Consider the following 27,645-nt stretch of genomic DNA (forward strand, 5'->3'; position numbering starts at 1 on the left):
CGAACGCCATAGCTGCATTTACCAGAAATAATATTACCGACATTCGCCGCGGCGGTAAGTTTCATTTTACGATAGAAAAGTCGTAAGGAAGGAAACACCCTTGATACGTGAAGATTACTTAAAAAATGAGATATTCGACATTTTTCCAACAAGCGTTATTTTAATCAAGGTATACGATTACGTGCACCGAGTAATTTTCCTTCGTGCGGAAAAATCATTTCCATCGTAATTCACTTCTTGAATAAATCGATTATACGGTAGGGAAAACCAATCAACACCAAACGAGCGATAGCTGCATTTAACATGTATCGTGGGGAGGATCGGAGATACCTGTTGCAAATGTTACGACCGCTATTACGACGGAACGACAATGGCATAATAAAACGACACGCGTTGCGATACCTATATGCAATTTCATTCAATTTCTAATTCCTTCATTTGCAATTTTAGGGAATCCTACCGATCGTTTGCTGCTATCCATCGTCGATCAACGATCATGATCAGCCCGAAGATGCAAAGAACAGGTAAATGTTTAGTGTCCGACACTAATTAGAATATCATCGTTGTCATCGACGCGGCCGATGTGCACGATATAATTGATCCGTGATGCGACATAACGTTCACCGAGGTTAATCGATTCTTGAGCAATAAACACGCGAATGCAGAAAAGTTTATTCTTCCCGAGTGCGGTTAACAAGACCCCGATTTAACTTCGTTCCGGCTCGAAAGTAATCGAAGCGTTATCATCGGCCGAAGTGCGAACTCTCGTAAATTCCTATTTGCACAATTTCTACTCCTATGTTTTCTATTAACGCGGGCTTCATTCGCACGTTTCGCAGGAGGAGCACGGATACTCGGCAAACATTTTTCGAGATCAAAGAGAGCCTCGGTAGGCTCATTGCCATTTGCATAAAATCTCCATCCGTATGACGCTTTTATAAGGGAACGCTTTGAAAATGGTGGCCCTGGCCTCTCGCGGTATCGATCGCCTATGCGACAACATAATCGACGAAATATTACGTTTGTTCCAGTTCGAGTGAACGATGCTCAGCTGGTGATGCTTTCGGAGAGGGCCCATTACGATCACTCCTTGGCCGGCCATCTGTACAAGAAAACCGCGGATTCGGCGAAGTGGCAACTAAGATGGTTCGTCCTCTACCAAGTGAGTCCAACGCTTCGATTGGCAATGCCGCTAACGAGTGCCCTTTGTACAACGAGATTTCAAGCACCGCGACGCGTACGCGAGACGTATCCTCGTCCTCGAAGCGCAGGACCGCCTTCCAGCCATCGTCGAAAAGCGTCAAAACGTTTATCAATGGAAAAAAATGGAATTAAAATTGACATATACATTTTCTATAAACACACTCGGGAGTGAACCAACTATCGAGTATCAGCCGGATAAGCGAATAATTGGTTCGGAACGTCAGCCGGAATTACGACGCCACCGTGTTCGGTGCGTAGCTGGGGGGCGGTATTCGAGCTCCGAGAAGAAAAATCCCGAGGGAACTCCTCGTTCTTAATATGGCCGCCGGTTGCTCGGATAAAGTTCAAAAGATTGCTTAATCCCTCCATCGTGCGCTTTCCAATTTTTCCGCCAAGCCTATTACGCGTCCCCGGAGAATTCCCGTCCCGGAACACGACTTGGCTCTCTCCGATGCATTTTACATACGAGGCGAGTCTTTGCTTATTTAGTCTTGCCGTTAGCCGCTGCGCGAATAACCGACTGCCGAGATTACGGGAAATTCAACGGCTGCAAAAATAATGCACGACCGAGGGGAAAATCGGTGCTCCGGTGTCTAACTTGGCCCTCCACGTTGACCGGATCGATGAGGGGCAGTTTGATTCCCCCTTAAAAATAACTCCTTCAATTTTCATCGCAGTCTCCCGATAATCGTTTCCTATCGTTCACTCGAAATCGGCGAGCTTTGTAACAAGATTTCAACCCGGGGTGTTTCAGAACTTGCTCTTCTACTACGAAAACGACACGTGCTCCCGACCGAGCGGCGTCATCTTGCTGGAGGGGTGTTACTGTGATCGACTCATCACTGCCAAAGGCAAGGAGCCGGACAAACAGGTGCGATATCACGGGTCAAATAACTGCGCGAACAACTTTCCGCGATAAAAGACTAGTGGGGGAGAATAAAGATAATCCAGACTCCACCGGCAACTCGTGCACTCGCGTTCCATCGATCCGCTCGGCTTTGTGCATCCGGATTGACTTTCAAAGCAGGTCGATGTTCAATTTTGTGTTTGCCCATCTGGATTCCGGAGACTGGTTTCGAATGATTTCTCGAATCGCGGTGCCACGGTCGGCGTTAACGATATTATTCGAAAACGACGTTCTTGGCCCCGGGGTTGGGACCGGAGCGCGATTACAAGAGTGAACAAAGTGAACAACGAGGGAGATTAAGACGGGCCTTTGCAGCGGACCCAGGATCGATATGACGATTCGTCCCCGGTGACGTTGGCGACGTCGACGAACGGATGACGTCTCCTCGAACGCGCGAAATAACGACCGGCAAAAATCGCCACCGATCGCGTCTTCTCCCGGCGTTCTCGGTCCTTGATGACGCCATTGTTTCTCGACCTTGTCTCGGAGTTTCGCTCGGCGATTCAAGCAGGAGGGAGGGTATCCCGAGGCTGTTCTTTCCTAAGGAGTTAAACCAAGAGGGTGGAAAAGACAGAGAAGGAGAAATTGAAACGAAAAGACCGAGTGAAAGAGCCTCGAGATGAGAGAAACATTTTACCCCAGAGGTTTGTCCCGAGGCGTTGCCTCTAAGAACATCTTTATTTTGCCTTAGCAAATTAATTACTCGAGACAGGCTCTACTCGGTGAAGATTATTCGAAGCCCTCAAGTGAAATAAGCAAGGACGGGCCGCGCGTCGAGGATCGATTTGGGAATGCGGATTAGAGATATTCTCCGGATTTAAAGGGAAAACGGCGCCCTTCCGTTTTCAAGGGGTCCAACTTAACGGGGCACGGCAAGAGGTTGACTTAGAGCGAGCAGATTCCGAACGAAACGAAATTCAACAAGTTGCGAATCAATTCTACCCTCTTGGCCCAGAGAGGGAGGCTACTTCGGAAAAGCAACTCTTGACGAAAGAGACAGAAAGAGAGGACGCGTCCGAGGGAACGCTTAGGGGAAGGAAATTAAATTATACCTAGGATCGACGTCTGCCTAATGTACGCGTTACCTTTGATTTCAGACTCCTACGTATATAAAGTGCCCCATTTAATGAAAACTTGAGTACAGGCTGCTACCTCGACCGACCCCATTCACCTCGAATACAAGAATACCGTTCGGCCTTGTCAATTATGAGGAAACCATAGTCTCGACGGCTTCTCTTGACTTTTGATCTCATCCGAAGTACGGTCCTACGCGACGCACGGGCCAGAGAGAACGGAGAAAACGCACTTTACGGGAGAACGAGGGCATTCCGTTCTCGGCGACTAATAACGCGAATTTAACGCGAATTCAACGCGAATCGAGCGAGGACGAAAGTTCGCTAACGGGGCCCAATTAGAGCGAGCTTTCATGCGATTCGAAACTCGAGACTCGAAACTCGAAGCTCGGGACTGTCCGCGGTCGAGCGTGTTACGGCTAATAACGATTCGATGCGCGTATCGGTGATTTCGACCCTTCGACGTCTCGCTCGATCTTCCTCGCGGGAGCGATCGGCGGACCTATCTCCCGTCGATTTAGGACCCCGGTAGCGCAAACTTTTCAGTCGCGAAATTGCCCGCAAATCCCAGATGAACTGCTAACGAAAACCGCGGCGTTTAAAACGTTTACGACGGGAGCCGTTAAAGGCAAAGTGCCTCATCGACGAACGGCGGAAAACGGCCGATTCGGCGCGTTTGTCGCGCTCACGCGTTTCTCCTCGGTCTCGGGGTGAACGAGAGCCCCGTAAAAAGTGGTGCGCATAAAAGGGCCGCCTATCTGACCGAGGACAGAGCCTTCTCTCCTGAGCTTTACCGTCGCAGCGAGGAGCAACGTTAACTCCGTCTCGTCGCGAGGTTGCCTCGCGGAAATGCTCGTTTCGCCCGAATCGCTTGATTCCCGCGAGTAGGCTCGTAAAGTACGCGGCGAAAAAAAAACAGATAAGAACTGATTTCGCGCTCGAGGTACCGATTCTTTAGGGGCGACGAAACGACGCGCCGGGCAAACGATACGGGAAAATGCGGAATATAACGGCCGGGCATCCTCGAGTCGGGAAAATTTAGAGTGACGATCGAGAAGGGCCACTCGAGACCCATCGATCGTTCGCTGAAAACCCGGAAACGTACGGGAGTATGGGGGAGTACGGGGGTACACGGGGGTACATGGGAGTACATGGGAGTATACGGGAGTATACGGGAGGACGAGGGAAGAGCACACCTCCCAAGAGACGACCTCCGACTCGCTCTTCTCTCTATTTCTGTCTTTCTCTCGCTTTATATATAGCTTCCGCCACTTGATTCCGAGCGTTACGAAAACGTGAACGTAACGGGGTCCCCAAGTCGAGAATATTTTTATACAATCGATAACATCGCGGCAGCCCCATCCTTGAGTACGGACCGCTGGTGTCCTGAAAAATTGCATCAAGGGAAAAAGTTCAAATGGCACCTCGAGAAGGATCGAGTTCGTCCTCTGCGTACCGTTTCGGCTCTCGATCGATCGACTCGTTAATAAACCATAAGAGTCGTGGCTAAAAGCGTTTCCCTCCGCTCCCGAGGAGCGTACCTTGAAACGACGCGTGAGCTCTCTTCGCCGATAGCGAGAATGGGGCGAAGAGTACGTAAACGGAATATTTCTTCCGCAACGACGTTTCCCCGTGGGAAACTCATTTAACTTTGCGACGTCGTCCAATTCCACGATCGGCGAGGGGCGTCGCGACGCCTCGAAAGTCGACCGAGAGTCGGGAGAGCGCGAGGACATCGTTAGGCAAAAATCTTACGGCCGAAGCGAACGGACGTAAAAAGAGAGCGGGACGCGGGTAACGTGCATACTTGACTCTAGATGTCCGAAACAAATGACAATAATAATAACGGGAGAAACAACGTCTGCCAAAATGTTCTCCGGTTCGTTTCGGCGAGTGAAGACAAATTTTCCACGCGCGCGGTCGTTTTACGTTTCTCTTTCAGCAGGGTGAAATCGTTGAAACGTTTTCCGCGGAGAAAGGTGCCCCCTTTCCCACGTTTATCTCCGCAAATGTCTCCAGCGAGCGAGTAATAACGTTGATGACGGCGAGAGGGCGGATTCTGTACTCGGAAGTAGAGACGCGCGCATACTGCCGGAAGTCACTCGAGGGTACCGACAAACCACGCAGTTCCAAATTCCGCCGACGGCGATTTCCCTTGCAAACATTAAATTAATTAAATATCATGCCGGAATCCACAAACGGGGGTCTATTTAACGAGTGAAACTTTTTACGCGCGTTTCCGCGTAACGCCGCGAATGATCCTTTTGAAGCGAGACCCGGGCAGGTCTCGCGCTCCGAATCCCGCGGAAAGGGACGGCCGCATCTCGAGGAAAATCCTAAGCAACCTCCGCGATCGCGTTCCCTGAGCGTCTCGATGACGTCCCGATCAATTATCGATTCGACCGAGACCCACCTCGAGTCCATCCTCCGCGAACGAATCGCTCTCGAGCAAGTGCGGAAAGGCTTAACGGAGTCGATGCGGAAATTTCATTGAAATGGACTTTGCGCCGTGCTCACGGTCGAGCGACAATTCCTTCTCCTGGATTCCGCGATCGATAGATTCCACGGATGCCGCAGCGGTAATCTGCATAGGACGACCATAGTCGGCAAACTACGTAACGTGGTCGTGCGTGGTCTGCGGGACGCGCCACCGCGATCAAAGACTCGAGCCGGCCCTTCGGGACTTATCGTCGAATTGGCAAGTCTTCCTTCGAGTTTCGTCGATGGATCGAAACTCGTCGCCAGCCTCGCTCCTCGTCGATACGCGACCTCGAGACCCTACCTTAGGAAATCACGCGCCCCATTGCGGAAACGCTTACGAAATTCGCGACGGCCCTGACACGAAATGGAAATTCACCGTAAACCGGATATTGGCGATCGGCGAATGCAAATTTCGAGGATAAGGCGAACAAGGGGCTCGAAATCGTCGACGACTTCTCAAAAAGCCCCCCCGCTCGCTTCTTCAGAAATGCATCGGATGAGACGGATGGTAACTAGGAATTCATTCGACTTCCGTTCCGAGATAACCCTCGATCGCCCCAAAAGTAAGCTTCACCGTTTCCTCGGAGCGAGCCGGTGAGTCGTTTCGGGCTCGGGTCTCGTTTAACGAGCGGTCCGAAAAAATTCGCAACTCGACCGGAATAGAGCAAGGGTTTGAAGAGTCCACCAGAAGGGCGTTCGGAGTGCTTTGCCGGCGTCTCGTTCGGTGCACTCGTGAGCGCGGCTTTAGCGTCGTGCCCCAGTTATTTCCGGCTTTAAACCGGCTGCGTTCGTCCGAAACGAAAATTCAGAAGTTAAGTTTCAGCAGGAATTAAACCCTGGGCGTTGACGAACCTCGGGGGAAAATTGGTCTAACGAGCGGACAAACCACCACGGAGCAACCAATCGAGGGATCGACTCCGTTCGAGTCCGCGACCGCATCCCCGCAATGGGACGTTTACGGAGGCAACTCGGGCGGAAAGAGTCCGAATTCCGCGTGCCTCCCGGGCGGCCGCGAGTGCGTCCGCGTCCGCGTCCGCGTCCGCGTCGGCGTCGCGTCCGCGCCCTCCCTGGGCACGGGTTTAGCGTCAACCCCCCCCGGTATCCGGCGCGGCAGCTGGCATAGCATCAGAAGGGATGAATCGATTCTGTTTCGAGCTAAAAATAAGCTTCTCGCCGGAGCTTACTCAGCCGAGCCTCGTTTCCTCGGGTCCCGTATCCGACGACGCGACGAGGAAGCGCTCCGCGCGCCTCGCGGCTAATCCGCGGAGAGCCGTACGGGGTCGGCGCAAATCCGATTGCTACCCCGCGGGATTCTTACGGCGGAAACACCTTGAACTTTGCGGCAGGGCCGGCCCCGCGTCGAGCGCCGCACCTGGACCGGTGGCGGTGCCCGGTGCCCGGTGCCCGGTACCCGGCCCAATCGATACAACCTGGTCAGAGAGGGGCGGGCGGCACTCCGCCGACCGGGACTCGGCATCGAGATTACGGATCCTGGTCTTAGGGACGAATCGCTCCTCCGGAAATAACGTCCATCCGCGTCGTCTTTCTCGTGACTCGCGCCTCGGCCCGCCGTCGACCTCCTCCCGCTCGAGCTTAAAGGGACGCGACGCGAGTCGGCGGCCCGAATCTTCGCGGTCGGGAGGTCGGACGATTTCCGAACTTCGACTTGCCGTCGCGGCAATGATGGGATTCGAGCTTCGACGAGCCGCGTCGAATCGATGCAGGAAACGCCAAATCGCGTTACGTCGGGGTAATCGACGCACCGCCGATTTTCCGTCCTCCGCGTACCCTCGACGGGAGTGACGGCGCGGCCGAATAGTCTCGTCGATCCGAAAAGTTGGACGTCTCGAGAGGAAAATTAAGACGAGCCGCACCTCGGGTAACTCCGTAAAGAAGTTTACCTCCCCGGTGACGGCGCGTCGCTTAGAAAGTGCACGTGCCGAAGCACGCAAAGTTACGCCATACCACAAGTTTTAGTATTCCGGACCGCAGGTGGGCGGGGAAAAATGGAAAGAACCGAGAAAGGTGGACCCAAAATTGGCGGCGATAAAAGCAGCGTTTGGGCGGCTCGGCGTTAAACTCTATTCGGCGACGAGCGGGGGGCGAGACGTTTAGTCTCGCGAAATAATATTTATTTAGTCTCCGGCATAACGCGCCGGAATCATCTTTACCCGTCGCGAGAGGGTCGTTTCGCGCCAACGGCAACATTAAATTCGCCCCCCGTGCTGCGGGGATTATTTTCCTTTAATCCTCGTCAAATATTTATCGCGGCCATCCACGCTGGGATCCGCGAATATCCCTAGAGTGCGACTCTGTCGGGCCACCAATTTTTCTCATCCTCCCCTCGATTTTCACCCTTCGTTTGCTGGAATGCGGAATTTCGGCAGTCCGTTATTAGTCGGCTGCGGTTCTCCCCGAAGTCCCTTTGTATCTCGATGTGTTTCCGGGTCGAGATCATGTACCGTGAACATATCGGAACCGATGTTTGCCCGTCTTCGCTGCTTCCCCGGTTGGATTTTCTTCGGATCTAATTACTCGCGCGTCGTCAAAGGAAAACGTCTCTCGGTCGGAGGATCATCGATTTCCCGCGTGCTAACTCGAAATTTTCCGGGGTTCCACCTTTCCCGTTCGATTAGTCAATTAATGATCCACGTTTTCGCGTTTCATTTTGGCGAATCCAATTTCGGCGATTATTCAAAGTTACGCGTGCTCCGGTTGTAACGAGCGTTTAGATGTCGTGCAACGGAGTCAAAACCCATTCCTTAGGCGCACTTGCGGTGATTTACGCGCACCGACAACGACGCGCGATACGATTACGACATTGTGCGATCAATCTCTAGGCAGCATTCGGTGGAATGTCCGGGTGTATTCATTGCGCGACATGCAGACGACGTTTCGTACAATGTTTCGCATAATCGTTGCGAAACACCCTTCGGTGGTTTGTAAACGTTGCTCACGGATACGATAAACGGGACTATAAGGCACCGTGGGCGTTATTTCATCGTTAAATAATTAAACGTTGACTCGCGCGCGATCGGAAATGCATAGCTCCAAAATTAATGTCGCGCTAAAAGGAAAAACGTTTCTCGATATCAACATTTCCGGGCTATCCTCCCGAGCGTAGAGTAAAACGACGATTCGGTTTAGCCGGATTTCACTTTGTAACAGCCCCGATGGGATTCCGGCTTAACGTCGGTTAGTTACGCGTTACCGGGGCCAACTACTTCGCTCTGCTGTTTCGCAAGCTTCTACGACTTCCTAGTCATTGACGACGTATACTACGAATCTCGGGCTCGGGATACCCATCTATCCACGGATAGCCCTTTCGGTCGGGTGAACCAGATCGGATAAGGATTTCGGTGTTCGACAGCCCGGAGCTTCCCGGAGGAGGCCGACGTTGATATCGAACAAACCGCGATCTCTGTTTGCGTTAACGACCCGATGGGTGGAGCGTTTCATCCGAGGCGATAAAGTCCAAGATCCTCCGCGAACGGTGAAAAGTGCCTCCGCGCCTAACGACTCCGTTCCAATCTGCATTTCGGTCACGCGGGTAAATGCAGTGCATTAAGGCCATCTTCATTTCATCCCCAGTGCTTTGCTTGACTCGCCTGCACCAGCTTTTCCACGTCCTCGAGTGTAGGCTTTAGACGAGTATTCACTAAAGCCTCCCAGCCCATCCAGAGGTAAATGCATATGTAGTTGGATGCCGGGTACAAGGACGCAGTTGGTATTATTGCAGTCGAGCAGACGACGTATCCTGACAGTCCTTTGAAACCGATTATAACGTAGTTGGCTGCCCTTGCGGCATTGTCTTAATGAAATTACACGCAGACCGACGAAACGTACGTACCCGGTTCGCGAACGGATGCAAGATTCGATTTTAACGGACGGATGCTGACCTAAGGATGGCACGGTCGCTGCTTGCTGGCAAGTTTATAGTCAAAGGATCGCGACTTAGGTAAAGGGAATAAAAAGAAGTCTTCTCGCCGAGTCGAGACGAACGCAAAGCTGCGTCGTCGGATGGAGTTGCCACTGGCCGGTTGTCCCGACAATTGGTGACGACAAAGTGGATGGAGCGACACCAATAAAGCATTGTCGCGGATCCATCACATCCCCTGAGATCCCTGACCAACAATGGCCGCCATCGTCCCTGAATGGCGAACACCCGCGACAATACCGCCTAGCGTTACCGAGAAGCAGTGCACCCTCCGTCGCCTCGGGGGATGATGCTGCATACTGCATAGGTGCTCTCCGAAGGGTGGAGGACTCTCGCCGAATATGGGCCAAGGTCCACCTTCCATGATCCGATCGATTTTTCGAAAGCTTCTTGCGGAACGTGAACGCGCTTAAACGCCAGCCACTTAGCCGTACTTACTCGCTCGAGCAGGTGAAAAGACGGAAAACGACGCACGTTTCTCTCGTTTGCGCGCCTTAATTCGCGACGAAAGCTTACGGGGAGCTATGAGGGAGGATGGTTACGACGACGCGTCCGTGAAACAAGGTGCACCATTTCCTGTAATTGCGCTTGGAATGCAGGAATTCTATTTTTGGGTCCAAGACGACATTGCACTCGTTGGGGAAAGTGCAGAAACTTTCATTATCGGAAGTAGTTGCAACTCGTTTCTATTAATTCACTGAATGCCCATGGAAGCGGTAGATCCTCGAGGGGCACTTTAACGCGATGGTCCGGAATTTCAGAAATTTCCTCTCCTCCGTGGAGTCTCCGGCAACAAGCGGAGATCCTCATTAACGAGAGTTCCAAGTTCTCAAAGTAAGTTTCCAGAGGAAAAAACTACATTCCCAACAATTTTCGACTAAGGAAATAGCTTCTTTGCAACAACTATCCGCCGGTATGGAATACCTTGTTCGTACCCTTAACGGACTTTAGGTACATTCTTCGCCCTTCTCCTGAATTTCACTCTCAATTGGCTCGCGCATTCTCCGATGGCGGAATTAAGGGGAATTCTATTCGAGGGAGGTAAAGACCTTCGAAGGTGGCGGGCGTCTTATATCGGTCTGCCTTGTGGGTGGGCACCGTTAGAGCTGCTTTTCCCATTCTCTCGAAAAGCCCCGTACGACGCTTTGGTTTTCTTTGATAATATGTACACACCACACGTAAGGGAACCGTTGCGTTTCTTTTTGATTTTCGACCTCGCCATTGTTCCGCGTTTCCTTCCCGATGTAAGCCGAGCGTTTCTAGCCCGGAAAGTACGATCGAAACTGATGCAATTTGCGATAGTGCCACCCGAAGTTGCCTTGGCACGATTTAAGGCTTTCCATTAATGAAACGTTGACTTTAAGAAAACGTTCGCAACGCGCGGCCTAAGGCGTCTAAGCGACCCCGCGAAGCACGATTTCGCCCGAGTCCGATTTACCGCGGCCGAATCGAATGCCGGGGAAACGGTTTCACGGACTTTTCTCGGGGTACCGGAATCCCTTTAAAATTCCAAATGACTTCGCGAACGACAGCGAAGGGTCGCGTGTGTCGCTTCGACCGGCACCGCTCTTTTATTACCGGAAATTCAATTCTGTTGCAGCATTGTTTCGCCGTATCGTACAGAGGAGAAAACCAGCGGCAGTACGAACTAAAGGCGGCCTCGGAAACTGACTGTAAAACTTGGATCGACGCGATACGAGAGGCCAGGTAAGACGTAATGGTGCTTTCGAGCGGTTACCTCATCTCGGACCCACTGTCGTCAACGAGAAGGCTTCTTGCCATCTGGCGGTGCAACTTTAAAGGGTGTTACAATTTTCGACACCGAGATCGCGCAATTTACGGTAGAGCGCGTTATCAATTTCAACAAATTCTCACCTCGTCAACGAGTTTTCAATATGATTTATGACGCCTTCTGGCGGTTCTCGGTAAGATGCAAGTTTCACCGAGCTTCTAGATCCTGTCGCGGCAAAGTCTCCCGTTTCACATAGTTCATGATTTCACGGCGCAAAACTCTCTCTCGCTTGCACCTGCAAGCGATTTCCTGCGAAGCCACGAGATTTTCAACTAATTACAGCTCAGATTTCACGGCATTAAGTACCGAGTGGTGAGGAATTAATCAAGCTACCTTCCACTGACGGTGGCAATCGGAGGTACGCTACGAGCAGCGACGTACATTAGAGGAGGTCGTAATTACTCCCCGCTTCCCAAACGTTTCTTTTCGCGTATTTGGCAAAGAAAACAAATAATTTTCAGTTGATCTCGATCTCGCGGTTTGATCATACGTCGCGAATCCCTTTAAGTGGAAATCATCCGTGATCGCTTTGATTCCAATTTAAAGGGAACGATTAACGTGGATTACATGGAACGCGTTTTACTTTCAGATACTCTCGGCATTGCCTCCTCTCTTTTCTGCTTACAGAGAAAATCGATAAGTTCTGCAGTTTTATAGGTACTCGCCGATTTATAGTGTGCCGCTTCAAGGAAGGGAGAAAAATTAAAGTGGCGCGGCGACATAGAAACCGGGTATTGAAAGTGACATCCTTTGACCGAGATTAAATATTAACGCGCTGCAAGTGAATCGTCGATTCGAAAAAGAGAAATATCAAAGTGATACGTAAGAAAGGGTGACGTCGCGTGGGAACGCGTCGTAGCTTCGACAAGCGACCTCCTTTTGCAACAATGCAGAAGGAGGTCGAGCGGAAGCACCTGCACCTGTTGCAGATTTTCGAGAGGAAAAAGGGAGACAAGTAGAGGCACTCGGGAACGGAGGGAACGAACGGAAAAAATAACGGTCTAATTAAATGAGACGCATCTTTAAGAAAAAGCGATTCTCCGTCGATACCAGAATTATTACACGTTTGGGGCCGATTTGGGATAGCCGGTATAGCCGGTATAGCCGGTATAGAGGGCGAGTCGTCGTCGTCGCCGTCTCACCCCGTTGCCAGCGAATGGCATGCACGAACGCTGCACGAATTGCCACCAGTCACAGCATCGAATTGCCCTCTTCCCTTTTCCGTAACTTCCACGATGTAATCATAAATTCCCGTGCCGCGCGATCACGGGAATAACGAGTAACCCTCCCCTAGCGAAACTTTCCGAATATATCATTTGACATGGCACTCGAGGATTTATGAAGGGAGGATAGCGAAAAGTGTTTCCAAACGGGTCACCGACTACGGACTTGTTACAGCTTCAATAAGTTGCTGCTGCAGAAGGAAGAGGTCGAGCAGAAGCATCTGCACCTGTTGCAGATCTTCGAGAGCGAGAAGAGAGCCAAATGGCAGTCCATCCAAGAGTGCGAGGAACTCACCTTGGAAGTCAAGGAGCTTCGTGCCGAGGTGAGACGGGAAGACAATAAATTGAGCGGAATAGGTAGCTTCGGGTCCTCGCGAGCTTTCCACGAGTCTTGGGGGTTTTCTCGAGCGTGGAAGACCGAGTTAGCTCGCGTGGAAAAATAGGTTGCCGCGATTCTCTCGACCCGATCTTTCGATCCTCTTCGTGGCAAAGCATTTCCCGAAGATTTAGCGTAAATCGAGGATATTCCTCGGTTTATTCGAAGAGTCTCTATTCGTAGTATTCGTATGCGCGTACCTACATCCACCGTACTTTTCACTACCTCACGGCTCGAGCGCGAAAACGATGATCGATGTGCCGCTGTAAACTCTCGTATCTCTGCCTCATGGTAGGTCGCTCTACGCCGAGTAGGCCCCCTGCGCCCAGCTTCGGCAAGTCGCACGTCTTGTGCATTATTTTTCCTTCTTTCCTGCCGTGACAACGTGCCGTCCGGAATCAATAAGACACCCGTGAAACCGAATTACGGCCGGGGAGTCCCTCCCACGAGATTTCAGGGTTTCGAACAAATGAATACGTAACTTCGTTTCACCCTTTGAATTCCGAGTGGGTCGGAATCTAGGCATTGAAGGAGCGCGAGAATGGTGGTACCGTCAAACGGAAAATCTTCTCCGAGGTCGTACATTTTCCATCGTCTTTGTCTCGGCTCGTTTCTCGAATAGAAAAGTTCCGTGTCGAGCGCACGAGTAGACAATTAGAGCTGTCGAGCGTTACATGATTCGCAGGTTGGGTCGAGTATGCACATCTTTCCGACGAGAGTCCATGGAAAAAATCGATCGGGCGAATACGTAGGAATATCGATAAATCCAAGAAAAAAAAAAAACTGTCAAGAACAACGCGTTACTTTGGCAGGTGTGCTCGCTGAAGAGGGAGCCGCGGCTGTCGACTGTGGCGCCTATGACGTACTCCGGTACAGGCGTCGAGAACCTGAAGAGCCTAATTCAAGGCATGAGCAACTATGCTCAAGATGCGGACGCCTTCCCCTCGGAATTCCAAGGAAACGGCGCGACCGGTCAGGGAAATTCATCGGGGTTAAGGGAAATACCCGAAGGCTCGGTCGAGATGAGGAAGATCAAGAAGGTTCAGAGCTTCTTCAGGGGCTGGTTATGCCGGCGACGGTGGAAGCAAATTGTGGAGCAGTACATAAAAAGCCCTCATGCCGAGAGCATGCGCAAGAGAAATAGGTAAGCGTTTTCTGCGGGAAATTGAAGACGGTTTGACAAATTTGTCATCGTTCTCGATCGATAACTCGATGCTCTCGAGTACGTTCGCAACGGACGATGCATCTTGGTCGATTTACAAGAATCGTCGGCGTACCTTGACTCGGAATCCGCCGGAAATATTTTCTCGGATGATGCAGTGCCCGCGTTGGACGCGAATCGATAGAACTCGGGTGTTTTACGATGTCGTTCACGGTCCGAGTTCCGCGCGGGACATTCCGTCCCGACACTTGGCAAAATTTCGAGAGGAAACCTTTCGTTTGAAAGGAAATATTCGGTCGCGCTACCGCATTACGCTTTGGTCCCGAATTCGCCGCCCTCGTACGGTATAACGGCCCGTTGAACGGGCGCATCGCGGTAAAAGCCTTTGCGAGAACTTTCCGTTCTCTCGGTATGAAAGTTTTCGCGAAAGCCGCAGAAAAAACGCCCGTTCCGCAGCTTGGTCTTCCAAATGGTGGAGGCCGAGGAGGAATACACCGAGCAAATGGAGGTACTGGTGAGCTGCTTCCTGAGACCTTTCAAGATGGCCGCCAGCTCGAAGAAGCCCCCCTGCAGCCACGAGGACGTCAATAGCATTTTCCTCAATAGCGAGACCGTGCTCTTCCTGCATCAGATCTTCCTCAAAGGCTTGACCTCGCGCATGGACAGCTGGCCCACTCTCGTTCTAGGTAACGAGCAGATTGTCCGAGACGAATCGACCGAAACTCGCCAAAAAGGGATTCCCGCGACCCGGTTAAATCTTCTTTTCCTTTCCACCCAGGAGATCTCTTCGACATGCTGCTGCCGATGCTCTCGATTTACCAGGAGTACGTGCGTAATCATCACTACAGCCTGCAAGTCCTCACCGAGTGCAAACAGTCTTCTCCGCAATTTGCAGCTTTGCTCTCTCGTCTCGAGAATAAGCCCGCCTGTCAGGGTCGCTCCCTGGAGACGTTTCTCACTTATCCTATGCATCAGGTAATCCAATTTATTTCCAATCCTTCCTCTGCACCCGGTCCAATTTATCGGTTGCTCCCTAAATAGAAGATTTGCGGCGTCTCGTCCTCGAGGCACCCCTATTACTCGATGTTCATCCGTCCCGTCTTTCCGCGTTATTTCGATGAATACGCCGAGGGGAGAAGTCGAGTCTCCGAGCGCGGGAGAACTCGAAAGGATCGAGACTCGCGTCATTCGCCGACCATTCAGCAGTCGGTGCCGTGAAATTACGTCCTCTCCTGAGAGATCGGAATTTTATCTTATAATCAGTAACCGTATGATTTATGGGCGTTTATCGGCGGAGCGCGATTCGAAACGACGGGGAATCCGCGCTTTTAGGGGAATTAAGATTTACTTTCAGCGGAACCCTCGTATCACCCATCGCGGTGCCATCTGAAATTCTAACGGCGGCTCGATTTGGCGTCCCGCTCAATTTATTAAATCCTTCCAGATTCCTAGATACATCATTACTCTTCACGAACTTCTGGCGCACACCCCGCACGACCACGTGGAGCGAAAGAGCTTGCAAAATGCAAGGCAACAGCTTGAGGATTTATCGAGGCAGATGCACGACGAGGTGAGCAACGTGCTCTCGCATCCGAATCAGTATGAGAACCGGCCATTAAAAATCGCGCCATCGGACTCTAGGTCAGCGAGACGGAAAACCTGCGGAAGAACCTGGCGGTCGAGAGAATGATCGTCGAAGGCTGTGACATTTTGCTGGACGTCAATCAAGTATTCGTCAGGCAAGGTGAGCTTATAAGATCGTTAGTCGTCGGCGAATTATAAAAATGTTCCAACATCCTGCGAGTACGTGTCATTTCGTTTCGATATATTTTCTGGAGTACGTCTCAACTCCTAGCCGATGAAACTCGTTCCTTAGGCCGCAGGGAATTCGAGCGATCTCGTCGGTTTCCCTAAACTATCGACGTCGGCAAGCTCGCGAGCTTTGCGTCGAAGGAGTTCTGGTCGGTAAGCTGAATAATTCAAGACATAGTTCACCGTCTTCGTCGGTCACTTTGCCCTGTTCGAAAACCCTCTCTCGCCGTCGGTAAAAGCTCGACGGAAAAGCTCGTCTTTACCGTCACTTCCGTGGGGTAGGAATATAAGGAACGACCCTAAAGCCTAGCCGAACGGGCGTACGCATGCGTTCCGGCCGTGCCTCGGCCGGAATCGATGAATCCAATACCTATAGATATACAACCCCTGTTCCAAGTCCCCTTGCTCGTTTTCGATCCTGCGCAATGGAAACTCATCGTTCAGGGCCGTGGTTTAAGGAAAATTGAAAAGGCTCCTTACAAAAGTCGAGAAAATCACTCGAAGAAGGGGTCGAGCAATAAAAGGTGCCAAGGCAAGATGTAGAAATATGGTACATCGTCACGGAGGCAGAGAACGATGCTAGCGAAACGCGTAACCGATGAAAATCCCTGGTCTTAAAGTTATAAATATGTATTCCCGTTAAACAAAATTTGTATTCGATAGATGCAGGTTCGTTTGCCTGTCCGATTCAGAGCGCGAGTTGCTAAGTGAGCCACGAGACGTTAAATGGACTTGAACGTATTGCTATTGAACGCGCACTCCTCTTACTCGAAAAACTCGGAATGCAAAGTTACGTTCTCAAATTCACATACGAAAAATAAGAAATGCATCGTAACGTTTCGAGGTTACCTGGGTGGTATCGAAACGATCGCGCTAGGGAAGGGAGTGGTGACCCCCTGGGAAACGATTCCCTGAGACGGCCCTGATATCGCGCTCCTGATATCATGCCACATGGTTACCACAAGAGCCCGTCCTGCTTCTCTTTTTCCCCGCATGTGGCAACAACCTCCGTTTCTAAATTCATCGGATTTTCACTCGTTGCCTTCAACATTCGTCCGTCGTGTGTAAAGAGTTTTCTGCGATTTTCCAAGTTTCCACCCAAAGCCCGCGACCGTGTTTCCGACGAGTAGGCCGTTGGGGTTGGTAGTTCGAAGTTGCGGAGGCGTTCCATGGATGAAAACAACGCCTTGGCTTAGGTGCCATTTTGATATTCGGAGTGTGTGCGTATACGCAGTGCGCCTTAAAAAAAGGATATCGACAGCAATAGCATCTTAAGTGCACCCGGAGGAAATGTCGGACCTTTTCTCGATATGGGGACCAAAGAGTGCAAAGTGTTAAATACGGGGACCAAAGATCGCGAATAAAGGAATCGAGTATTCGTGGTGTCTTGCCCGGGGTCGTACCGAAATCCTTCCATTTACTGACGGAAGGACCATCCGAAGGATCAGGTACCTCTTTTGAACCCTTAATATCGCTTTTCTGATCGCGCGTTACGCGTTTTCGTTGCTAATCGGATTCACGAACGTTCTGACATTTGACATTACCTCGCGAACACGAGTGATTTTACGAGCACGTCTAATGAGGTATACCAGGGATCTGTTCTTCTCCATGACGAAGGTTCGAAGTTCATTATTTATAACCACGGGGGTTCGTTGGGTATCGACGGACGAACCGAACGATCGAATGTTCTAGAAAATAAATGTTTAACAATTTCTATTTTTTAGGGGCACTTATACAAATTTCGGACAAACCGAGGGGGGCTCGCAGCCGTCTCAGTGCAACTTTTGGAGGAAAAGGAGGAGGCGACAAGGAGACCGTGAGGCAGTGCTTTCTGTTCTCCAATCACCTGATACTGGCGACTCGACAATCGGACGACGACGGCCGTCTGAACCTGGTACCACAAATTGGGAAAATACCGCTGACGGATGCGGTGCTCATAGAGGACCCCAGCGACCAGGGCGTCGTGGACGATGACGGTACGTCAAATGGCAATCTCGCGTGTTCGATGACGTTACGCCCGCTCGCTCGTTAACGTATTCACCTGAGAATATGCGTCACTGCCGACACTCGGGTGTGTGCAACGTGCGTGCACGCATATCGCGTACGCGAGCGTTAATCGGCGGTCGAGTCGGCAAATCTCGATGCCGCGATTTCACCGAGCGTCCTCGGTTTCGTTTCGTCGGGAAAGAGAACGTCAGATGTGGAAGGTTTTTTTTTTTTTGACAATGTGTCACGAGGGTCGTCGATTGCTTCCAGAACTGTCGGTGTGCTCCATGTCGAGTGGAATTAGCGAGAACAGCGGCAGTGGCAGCGGGGGTGGCGGCGACAAGCTTCAGAATCGCGATTTTAAGATCATTTTAGATGTAAAGACCGGGGGGCCTCCGGTTGCCGTTCACCTGATAGCTTCGACCATGCAGGTAATTCTTTGCCGGTCGAATTTGCATGCAACTGCCAAGCGGGAGCGTCGCAAGGTTAAACTTACACGGGATCCACGCGTTACATGCATTCATGCATGATGAAAACGTTACATGAAATCTTGTAGGAAAAAGCTGCGTGGATCAGCGACATCAGTCAGTGCATGGACAACGTTCGCTTCAACGACCTTCTCCATGGCTCGCTGTCGGATACGAGCTCCGTGACGATGCCCCAGTCGATCCGAAACGATCCCAAACTGTTCAAAGACGACGTGGACATTAGGTTCAGTCGGACACTGAACTCCTGCAAGGTCCCGCAAATTCGCTACGCCACGCCCGAGCGTCTCCTTCAACGACTGACGGATCTACGCTTCCTCAGCATCGATTTCCTCAACACGTTTCTATTGACGTATCGAGTCTTCACCGACGGTGTCACCGTCCTGGAAGCTCTGAAGAAAGTATTCTACGATGCCGAGCCCCCGGACGCCCAACCCGCGAGTGGTTCCCTCGTGTAAGTATCGTTCGGAATACGCGGTGAAAGATTCGTGAGAAGCTAATGTCCCGAACTTCCGAGCTCAACGCGCTTTCCTCCGTTTTAGGTCGTTGGACGCCCTTGGTAACCCTTCCGGGGACCATTCGCAACACGTGGACGAGCGTCGAAGAAGCAGCGTGTCTCTCGGAAGAACCAGCGTCGCCAGTTCCGTTTCCGGTAAGCCATCGATCGACGTTTCCCTCGAGTACCGCTAGCTTACGTAGATTCTTCGCGGATCGATTTGACGGGCGCGAGTCCTCCGACCGAATTAAGACCCGTGAAAGCTCCGACGATTTTGATGTTAAAGTAAAAATCATATTTACGCAAAACTGTGTACGTGTAGGATACGTATCGGAGATGAGCGATAGTCGAGAAGCACGGAACCACGGGTGTTGCGAATCCAACGTGAACGCTCTGACCCCCAACGCAAAGCCCCATTGGCGGTCTGGCTACCGAAAGTGTGAGCTCGTATAACTTTTCTCCAATCGGAATCGGACGGTGTCACCCTCGACTCGAAATACCACTTTATCACCTGCGGAATTACGGAAAAATAAAGAGAGATCGGAAAAAACTCGGCGCTCCGCGTATTCCACCAAACGAAAACTTTAATGTCTCGGCCATGATCGTGCATCCTTTCCTTCATTTTCTTAAAAACGCGAACGAGACGGAGTTCGCGTACTTACGCGCGCCTCTTTAATGTTCAGTCGAGGAGGAACAGCAGTTGAGTCTGATTTCCGAGGCTCCGCCGATCATCAAACGTAGCCCCACTTTTCAATCGCAAGGTGCATCCGACGATGGGCAGTCGCCGTCGGTGCAACGAAGGGCAAACGTTCGGATGAATAATAATTCCGAGGATGACGGATATCATCTCACTATTCCGTCGTCGATCGCGGTATCCTCGAGTGCCGAAACTCTCACAGGTAATCGGTGAAAATCTCCATTTTTTTTCCCGACCCTTGACCGTAGCGCCTCGTTCTCGTCGGGATAATTATCGTTTAACCGCAGATGCAACGGTAATTAGTGCACCGTCATCGCCGAGTAATTTAAGTTCCGTGACATTGGTCGGTTCGACGGGATCTGGATCGGGATCGGGATCGGATCCTAGTCCTCAGGATGGAGGTTCGATTTCTAGAGGCGTTTCCGAGGAAACGGAAGACACTCCTACGGCCACGGATGCGAGTTCAAAGGACGGTCAGCACCCCATTTGCGTTTTCACCCTTGATCACCCTTTCGCCTTAGAGAACGGTCACGGTTTGTAACGAATTTAGAATACCGCATTTTCAGATGTGCAGTTTGTCTACGACGACCCCCCTTCCGTGTCGCCAAAATCTCCGAAAGCCGATCGATCCACAAAATCTCCGCGATCTACGAGGGGCAGAAGAATACACTCCGACAAAGACGATCAAGGGTGGATCGAGGACGAGAGCAATGCTTCGGTTGAATTTTGTCATCATAACTGTCATCACGTTAACCTGCAAGGTCACCATGCATCCGAACATAGGGCCTCCGTAGTTTCCGCGCCACCGACGTCTATAAGGAGTGGGTCGATTTCAACTATTACCGGAGTACGTTGATGCAAGTTGACAAGAGTAATTCATTAAATCGGAGAGGAAAAAATGTTAAACGAGAGATAATCGTTCCTTTAGAATTACTGGGTGGGCAGACGATCCATTCAGGACAGCGAGGGAGGTTCTCAGCAGAGTTATCAACACGATGTTCAACAAGTGTCCAGTAAAGCTGGAGTGGTCATTACCAGTTTTCGCCTGAGTCATCGAAGGTTGGTTTCGGTTGTCGCAGTGTTTTTTCCGTTTCTACCGCTAGTGTCATATTTGTATCGTCACGAATCAAATGTCGCAATGACAATTATTTCTTAGGCATGGACGCTTCGTCTTCTTACTGAACCGTATCTACATACTTTTCTACGACTCTATCTTAGACACTCCGAGTGCTTAGCGTTACGAAGAAAAAAAAATCAGAAACGGGAAAATAGTTCTATCGTTCTTTTCGATTAAAGTATATTTCATATGTTGTTCTGGGTCGTACATAGCATTGGACACGAACCTTTATGGTAAGTAGGTGTGGTATCCGTACTCTCGGTATGAGGTAGTATTTGTGTAGTGCACGAACCGTGCTTCTAAATACGTACACGACTAAAGCAAAAAGTAATTGGTAAGATACGGCATTGCTTAACAGACTACAACCTTAAATGGCACTCCGATGGCAAAGCATGGATGATATTTTCATGTAGATGCTTAAATGTCTGCCCTCCACCCCAATATTCGATTTTTTATTTGTTCCTCGGAAGAACAGGACGACGGGATTAAAATATTCATTACTTTCCTAAAAAGGTTTTACTACCTTTCAATAACCGATCGGTTTGAGAAGTCTACCTTCAAGTGAAAGAGACGTGCGAATGACATTTCCAATGTAGCAATGTGCACCTTAGATTTTAGGTTTGTGGCGCTATATCAACCGTGGAGAGCAGTTCATACACCCCTGTAGTCGTAAATCATAAATCCGATAGAAATGCAAACACGACAATTAAAAAAGATTAATGTGCATCTTACAACCATTAAAAAGGCAAAACTAATACGAGATTGTCAAAGGCCCGATAACGAATAAATGGGAACGCATTGAAAATGTTCAAAAAATAAAATAAATAAAAATTAAACAAGTGGATTAGATCAAATCGCTGCACAACTTGAATACAGATATAATGTGGATTTAATTTGATTTTGCGAACTAGGAGCAGCACATCTGGTGCAGCAACCGCGTTTGCTATAGCAACGTCAGCATCCAGCAATCCCCCTGACATGGCACCTGGAAGAGGAAGCGTCAGCGATGGAAGCAACCGTAGTGGATCGTGTCGCGATAAGAACAGACGCAAAGAGTCCGTCATGTCAACGGCCGCAACAATGAGAGTACTCAACGTTCTCAGACACTGGGTATCGAAGCATGCTCAGGATTTTGAAATGGACCAGAGACTGAAAAACCTGACCATTGAGTTCCTGGAAGATATCATATATAGTCCAAATTTACTTCCGGCTGAGCATAAAGCCGCTAGTCAACTGTTGAGGCTGATAACGAAAGAAGAACCCGAAAGCAGTAAGGTGGACCTGAAGAAGTTACTGGCGCCATCTGCGGTAAACTTACATTTTATTGCCATTGCGAGTTACTTAAATTTTTTCCATTTTTAAACTTGTATATTTTTAGGTGCAAAGCAAGGAAAGCATCGAGGCGCTGTCAGCTCTGGAGATCGCCGAGCAAATGACCTATCTAGATCACCAAATATTTGTTTCCATAGCTAGCGAGTCGGTATCAATCCGCTCCTCGAAGTTCGATGATCGTGCATACGGATAATCATTAACGAAGACCGTTTCCTTTCAGAGAATTCCTCGGACAAGCATGGATGAAGGCTGACAAAGCGACCCGGGCACCGCACATAATCTTAATGACCAAGAGGTTCAACGAGGTCTCGCAGTTGGTAGTTTCCGAAATTATTCGCCGATCCAACATGTCCGCCAGAGTGGCTGCAATCGAAAAGTGGACCACGGTAGCCGACATCAGTCGGGTTTTTCACAATTACAATGGGGTATTACAGATCTGCGCTGCCTTCACGAACAGCAGCGTCTATAGACTCAAAAAAACCTGGGAGAAAGTTTCCAAGACCGTGAGTTCTTCGAAGCGCTAAAAAAAACAACGTTTCGTTGACATAAAAAATTATTAAACTACCTCTGTAATTGATTTCCAGACTAAACAAACTATCGAAAGACTACAAAACATCGTTTCTTCGGACGGACGCTTCAGAAACCTAAGAGATGCTCTGCACCGTTGCGACCCACCCTGCATCCCTTATTTGGGGCTTTATTTGACGGATCTCTCCTTCATAGAGGAAGGCACTCCGAATTTTACAGAGGATGGACTTCTCAACTTCTCCAAAATGCGAATGGTATTGAATAATATATATCTGTGGATAAAACGTGTAAATGCAGCCCTTTACATATGAGAACGAAACCGTTGCCTTTCAGATTGCCCATGTAATTCGAGAGATACGACACTTCCAACAGACCCCTTACAAGATCGAGTTAATTCCAAAAGTTGCAAATTACTTGTTGGACACGGCCCTTCTACTCGAGGAGGAGGATTTATATCGAATGTCTCTGGAGATCGAACCCAGGACCTCCAGACTGGGCAGCTCGACGGTAATCAACCTTCCGCCTTCGATCGGTCAACCGACGTTAAAAAATTAATTTCGGGCTATGAACTTTCCAATACAAAAATACTTTTTCGAGACGTTACGTCGATCCGTACGTTGACCGAAAAGTTGCAAACCTTCGTGGCTGCTTACCTTCGTACCTAAACGAGCCCTCTGCAAAGGTGCCGAAATATCGCTGTTCGCTTTAGTCTACTATAGGTTTAGGACTCCGGCTTGTCTTCGATTCGGTTTTCGTTACTTTCGACGTTCGTTGAAACGAAGCAGCAGTTAGAGTACAAGGTTCATCGAATCTTTGATGAACATGCCAAAGAAATCTTATTGACGCGCCGCGATAGGTATTCTCCGAATGATCACGAGATTGTCAACTTTCACCGAAGTTTGATTTCATGCGAGCGAACGAGTCAGTTGGATCGCGAAATCACATTAGCCCGAGCAACTCAGCTGACAGTATTAAAAACTCTAGTTATAAGTTTGTCAGTTCACGGAAAAACCGAACGGAAGAAATTAAAGACTAATCGTAAGACGAATTCAGGCGACGAAGGAACACTGTGTGTTGACAATCAATAGCGTTAAAAGCTGTCACATTTGTCATTCTAGTCACACTCGCTCGAAGCGACCTTCGCGATTGCCAAGCAGAGATTCCCGAAAGTTTGACAAATTGTTCTAAACAATTTTCTATGTCTTTTCTCGACATCGATGAGTTTTATACGACCAACGTGTACTACGTGGCAAATATTTGAATCGCCGTTTGGTGTTTCTCTCATTTACTGGGAATTCGGTATACGTTGATTCGTCGATCAAACCTAGACTCTAAGCTATGAATAGGTATTAGATTTTTCCTCATTCTTCCAATTTTCGTATCGCGATCTTCGTTCGAAACGAGATAGGAAATTCTTGTTGGGTGACGCGGACGGAGTAACGTTAAAAATCTGTGCATGGCATTCGCAATTACGATGCTCGCCAGCATCTTTTGATTCACTTGTGACAGACTGCGACGTATAAGCTTTTGTCGAGCCGGAGTAGTTGGTAAAACATATCAGAATTATTGGACAATTTCGAGTACCTATTTATCTTAATACTTACACGTCTACAAGACTTCTGTTTAACTGAACTATGTATACTATAATCCGTACGATAAGTTAGCGAGAGTCACCGATACGGAGCGAAAGGGGATATTTTATCTCGCAAGCTAAATTGCAGAAGGATGTAAACGTCAAGGTTCTACCATCTTTTCGTGCATCCGGTGTACTTCGGCTATGCGTTTGTTGATACTTCAATACCTCATTATAATTGTAAAGACAACTGTGAGACGAGAGAGAGTAGAAACGCAAGTCTGGGAACTCGAACGTATTTTTCACGATTACGAGTCTCCAAGAGAAGCATATGTAAATTATTCTTTATCCGCGTGTTCATTTAGATCGACTAAGCTTACCGAACTTAACATACGTACCATGAACTTCTAGTACAAAGAAGCAAACAAAGCAAACCTCAATGTGATCGACTCTCCTTAAGATTTCTTTAAGAAACTACTATTTCTCGATTTTCAAGTAAAACCAAGGAATGTCCAAAATTTGTAATCAAAGGGCCGATGCAAATCTATCAATCAAATTCTTCTTTTATAATCAAAGGTTCCGCGTATTATTAAGTACGTTATTGGTGTAGGTAAAACCATTGCTATCCTTCAAAGAAACACCCTATGATTTTCGGAGAAAGTCTGCCCCTCGTCTTCGAGACGAAATTCCAACCTCTCCTTCGCGACTTTCCCTTCTCCCGTTTTAACACGCCCACTAAAAGATAATCCGAATTTGCAATATCACTTTACGCGAAAAGGACTATAGAAATCGCGAACCTGTTGTAAACTGTGAGTTTCTATGGATTAGCGGTCTTTAAAATAGATTTTCCCTGGAGAAATTTGATGCCAAAAATTCCTGTGTGCATCGTTCTCAAAGATTGCGCATACAAACGCGGGTTGAGTTCATATCCATAAATTGCAATGTAAGAACGCGCGTTTGCATGGGCACGTGCACCTCTCTACGTGCAAGCGTAAGGACGTGTACAGTGTACATACCGAGTAATCATTGTACCGTAAAATTACTATATCGTTGTTGATCTATTTCAGCGTACATAAAGAGAACGTACCGTTAAGAGAAGTATTTATTATCAATGTTGCGCCGGCATATATTATTGTATTGCGGCACTTAGAGATTCTAGATGACTCGACTTACGTCTCGTTTGAAATTAGTCCAAAGAAAGGAAGAGTATTAAGATTTTTATAATTCGAGAGGTAGAGTACACTTAAGTACGATGCAGCGCGTCAGGCTCGTTATAGACGATCCTGCACCTGCATCTTTCCGCCGCATTGAGTTTATGGGGCGAGTATATTTTCTTGACGCGTTATATACGTAGCTACTTGGCACAACGGTCCTGGTGTAACTTAACATCCGAAACAAGGAAATATCCATTTTACGGCGAAGGGCACCCCGGCTCATGTGCCAGAATAGCTACACAAATAACGAAACTGTTACTATTGAAAGCAAAGTGCGGCTGAGTCATGGCGGATTCTCATGTTGCACTCCATTAAATCGGCAGAGAAGGCCACGCGATTTCAGCTCTCGGCGACGTAGTACCTTTAATGTTAACAGAGACTTGAGAAAATTGTATTACTCATTTCAGTTGGAATTATTAGCTCTTCGTGCAAAACTTTCGACGAGCAATCAAAACTTTGCCAAGTCCGAGTCTTGCGAGGCTCGAAAAGTTGGCAACGAAGTTTAAAAAACGGATGGAAAATATTTTTCACCAAGGTACCGTTTTCAACCTCGCGAAACGTAGAAGCGAGAAGATTAGGTTCCACGAAAATTCAAACATCCGATCGACCCTTGTCCTGTTATTACTCATTTATTGTCTCACGTCGATCGGCTTTATTCCTATCCGGTTATTCGTGTTTCCTCTAGAATCGTAAGCTTTCTTCTACCGATGCGTGCACGCGTTCAAGTTACCTAGTTATTATAAGTCTTAGAAAGATGAACTACATATATATACAGAATTTTCTATGTACATATATGTACCATACATGTGAGATATATTTTGCGTGCACGGCGCGCGGTTTGTCCCGCCGAACGATCACTGCCCCTTAAAAGCCAGGAATGACATTTTTTCGTACAAATTATACCTCACCGGATACGTTAGCACAAAGTACAAATTGTTAGGTTCTCCCGCACAAATTCGAGGGAAACATTTGATTCCCGTAAACGTCTACCCGATCGTCTTGCAGTTTAACTTCGATCGCGAAAGTGTCGATTTTGCGGGACAATCGACGCGCCTGCATTTATAACGGAATTCTTCGAAATAGATCTTAACGAAACAAATAGATATCGAGCATAAATCATCAGCTGGTTGTGAATAAATGTTAACTGTCTACAGAGATGCAGACTCGCGCAAAGCACCGTTAGAAGGTACGAATCGCTGCACGAGATGCGGTCGAGCTTCGCCGATCCTCGTTATCGAACGATATCTCGACGAACGAAACTGTCCATATAGGATGAGCGCATTTGGAGCGCTCGGGGAAAGAGATCGACGATCGAACCTTTAGATATTCTACCGCAAACGACTCTAGGGCTATTTGTAATCATTTATTCGACCACTCGAGTCACCCGGGCAGATTTCTTGCGAGACTTAACCCGATCTTATCGTTCTACCTTAAGCGTAAGAATGAATTTACAAATGTAACGTCGACGATGCGCTTTGACCCTTTGGGGACGGTATTTTTGAAGCCAAGTTATTCTCATCGGTCTCTACAAATAAATGCTCCTAGTCCTTCGACCATAAAATATATGGCATCCGTCCACGAAGGGTCAATTTCTAGCCGATGAATCCGTAGAAAGGAAATCTAAATGCAATTGGATCCGCCGTTGTCGTTCGACTTCGCCTAACGGGGGAACCTACGAACGTCCGGTCAGCGGTTCGTCAATAGTCGGGTTTTTTTATTTTTTGCGTCAAAGAAAGGTTGCACGTCCCGTTGGCGATATATCGAATACGATGGCTCACTCGATCGCAAATACGATCCAACGGATCGTCCTCGCGTCCACTTTTAATCGACCGCTCGAATCGAGTCCGAACGTCGTCGAGCTCTCAAGACCCTCCCTGTCTCTCGATCTATCTCCCTCTCCGTACCCCCGCCACGGGCTCAAGGAATTGAAAAGGATTACGACGCCTGCCGGAAATCAAGACGAGTCGAACGAAGAGCGAGGCGTTTGCGCAAAGGGGGACTTTACACTAAGCGTTGACCCTGTCTACTACCTATCGAACGTTTTGTATCTCTCACCTGTAAAAATGAAATAGAAAATATTCTTCTGTACCGAGAGAGCGTTCGTCCGACCGACCCCGAGCCCCGCGGCGCCGCCGTCGATTGGCTCAATTAGCGAAACCGCGAGCGCGAGCAACGACACGTCCGACGTTTCCCCGATGCATTCAGGGAGCGAAGGCGACATTTCTTAGCCCGAAGACAACGAGGAGCCCCC

At 49.1% G+C, this 27,645-nt stretch overlaps 1 protein-coding gene across 1 annotated transcript; it reads left to right on the forward strand.

Annotated features, from left to right (window-relative positions):
• Window positions 1-451: 451 nt before the first annotated feature.
• On the forward strand, window positions 452-27,441 carry LOC105700562 (ras-specific guanine nucleotide-releasing factor 2). The gene is made up of 25 exons (XM_012426509.1): window positions 452-524; window positions 1,032-1,162; window positions 1,958-2,074; window positions 11,202-11,308; window positions 12,792-12,939; window positions 13,805-14,136; window positions 14,611-14,840; window positions 14,933-15,129; window positions 15,599-15,724; window positions 15,796-15,898; window positions 17,691-17,942; window positions 18,223-18,383; window positions 18,509-18,891; window positions 18,980-19,089; window positions 19,256-19,372; window positions 19,617-19,832; window positions 19,918-20,103; window positions 20,197-20,477; window positions 20,559-20,689; window positions 20,960-20,980; window positions 21,659-22,055; window positions 22,126-22,223; window positions 22,300-22,582; window positions 22,664-22,861; window positions 22,941-27,441. The coding sequence occupies exons 1-25, from the start codon at window positions 497-499 to the stop codon at window positions 23,160-23,162; spliced, it is 4,575 nt and encodes a 1,524-aa protein (XP_012281932.1). The 5' UTR covers window positions 452-496; the 3' UTR covers window positions 23,163-27,441.
• The last annotated feature ends 204 nt before the right edge of the window (window positions 27,442-27,645 follow it).

The sequence above is a fragment of the Orussus abietinus genome, unplaced genomic scaffold (assembly GCF_000612105.2).
Source record: "Orussus abietinus isolate OABI.00-Male unplaced genomic scaffold, Oabi_2.0 scaffold2, whole genome shotgun sequence".
NCBI classification, from domain to species: Eukaryota; Metazoa; Arthropoda; class Insecta; order Hymenoptera; family Orussidae; genus Orussus; species Orussus abietinus.

Bases quoted from the DNA above. Each gene is read 5' to 3' on its own strand.
- LOC105700562 (XM_012426509.1), top strand. From the start codon at position 497: ATGATCAGCCCGAAGATGCAAAGAACAG. The intron at 1,163-1,957 runs GTGAGTCCAACG...GGGGTGTTTCAG, and splicing joins GATGGTTCGTCCTCTACCAA to AACTTGCTCTTCTACTACGA. The intron at 19,833-19,917 runs GTAATCGGTGAA...GTTTAACCGCAG, and splicing joins GAGTGCCGAAACTCTCACAG to ATGCAACGGTAATTAGTGCA.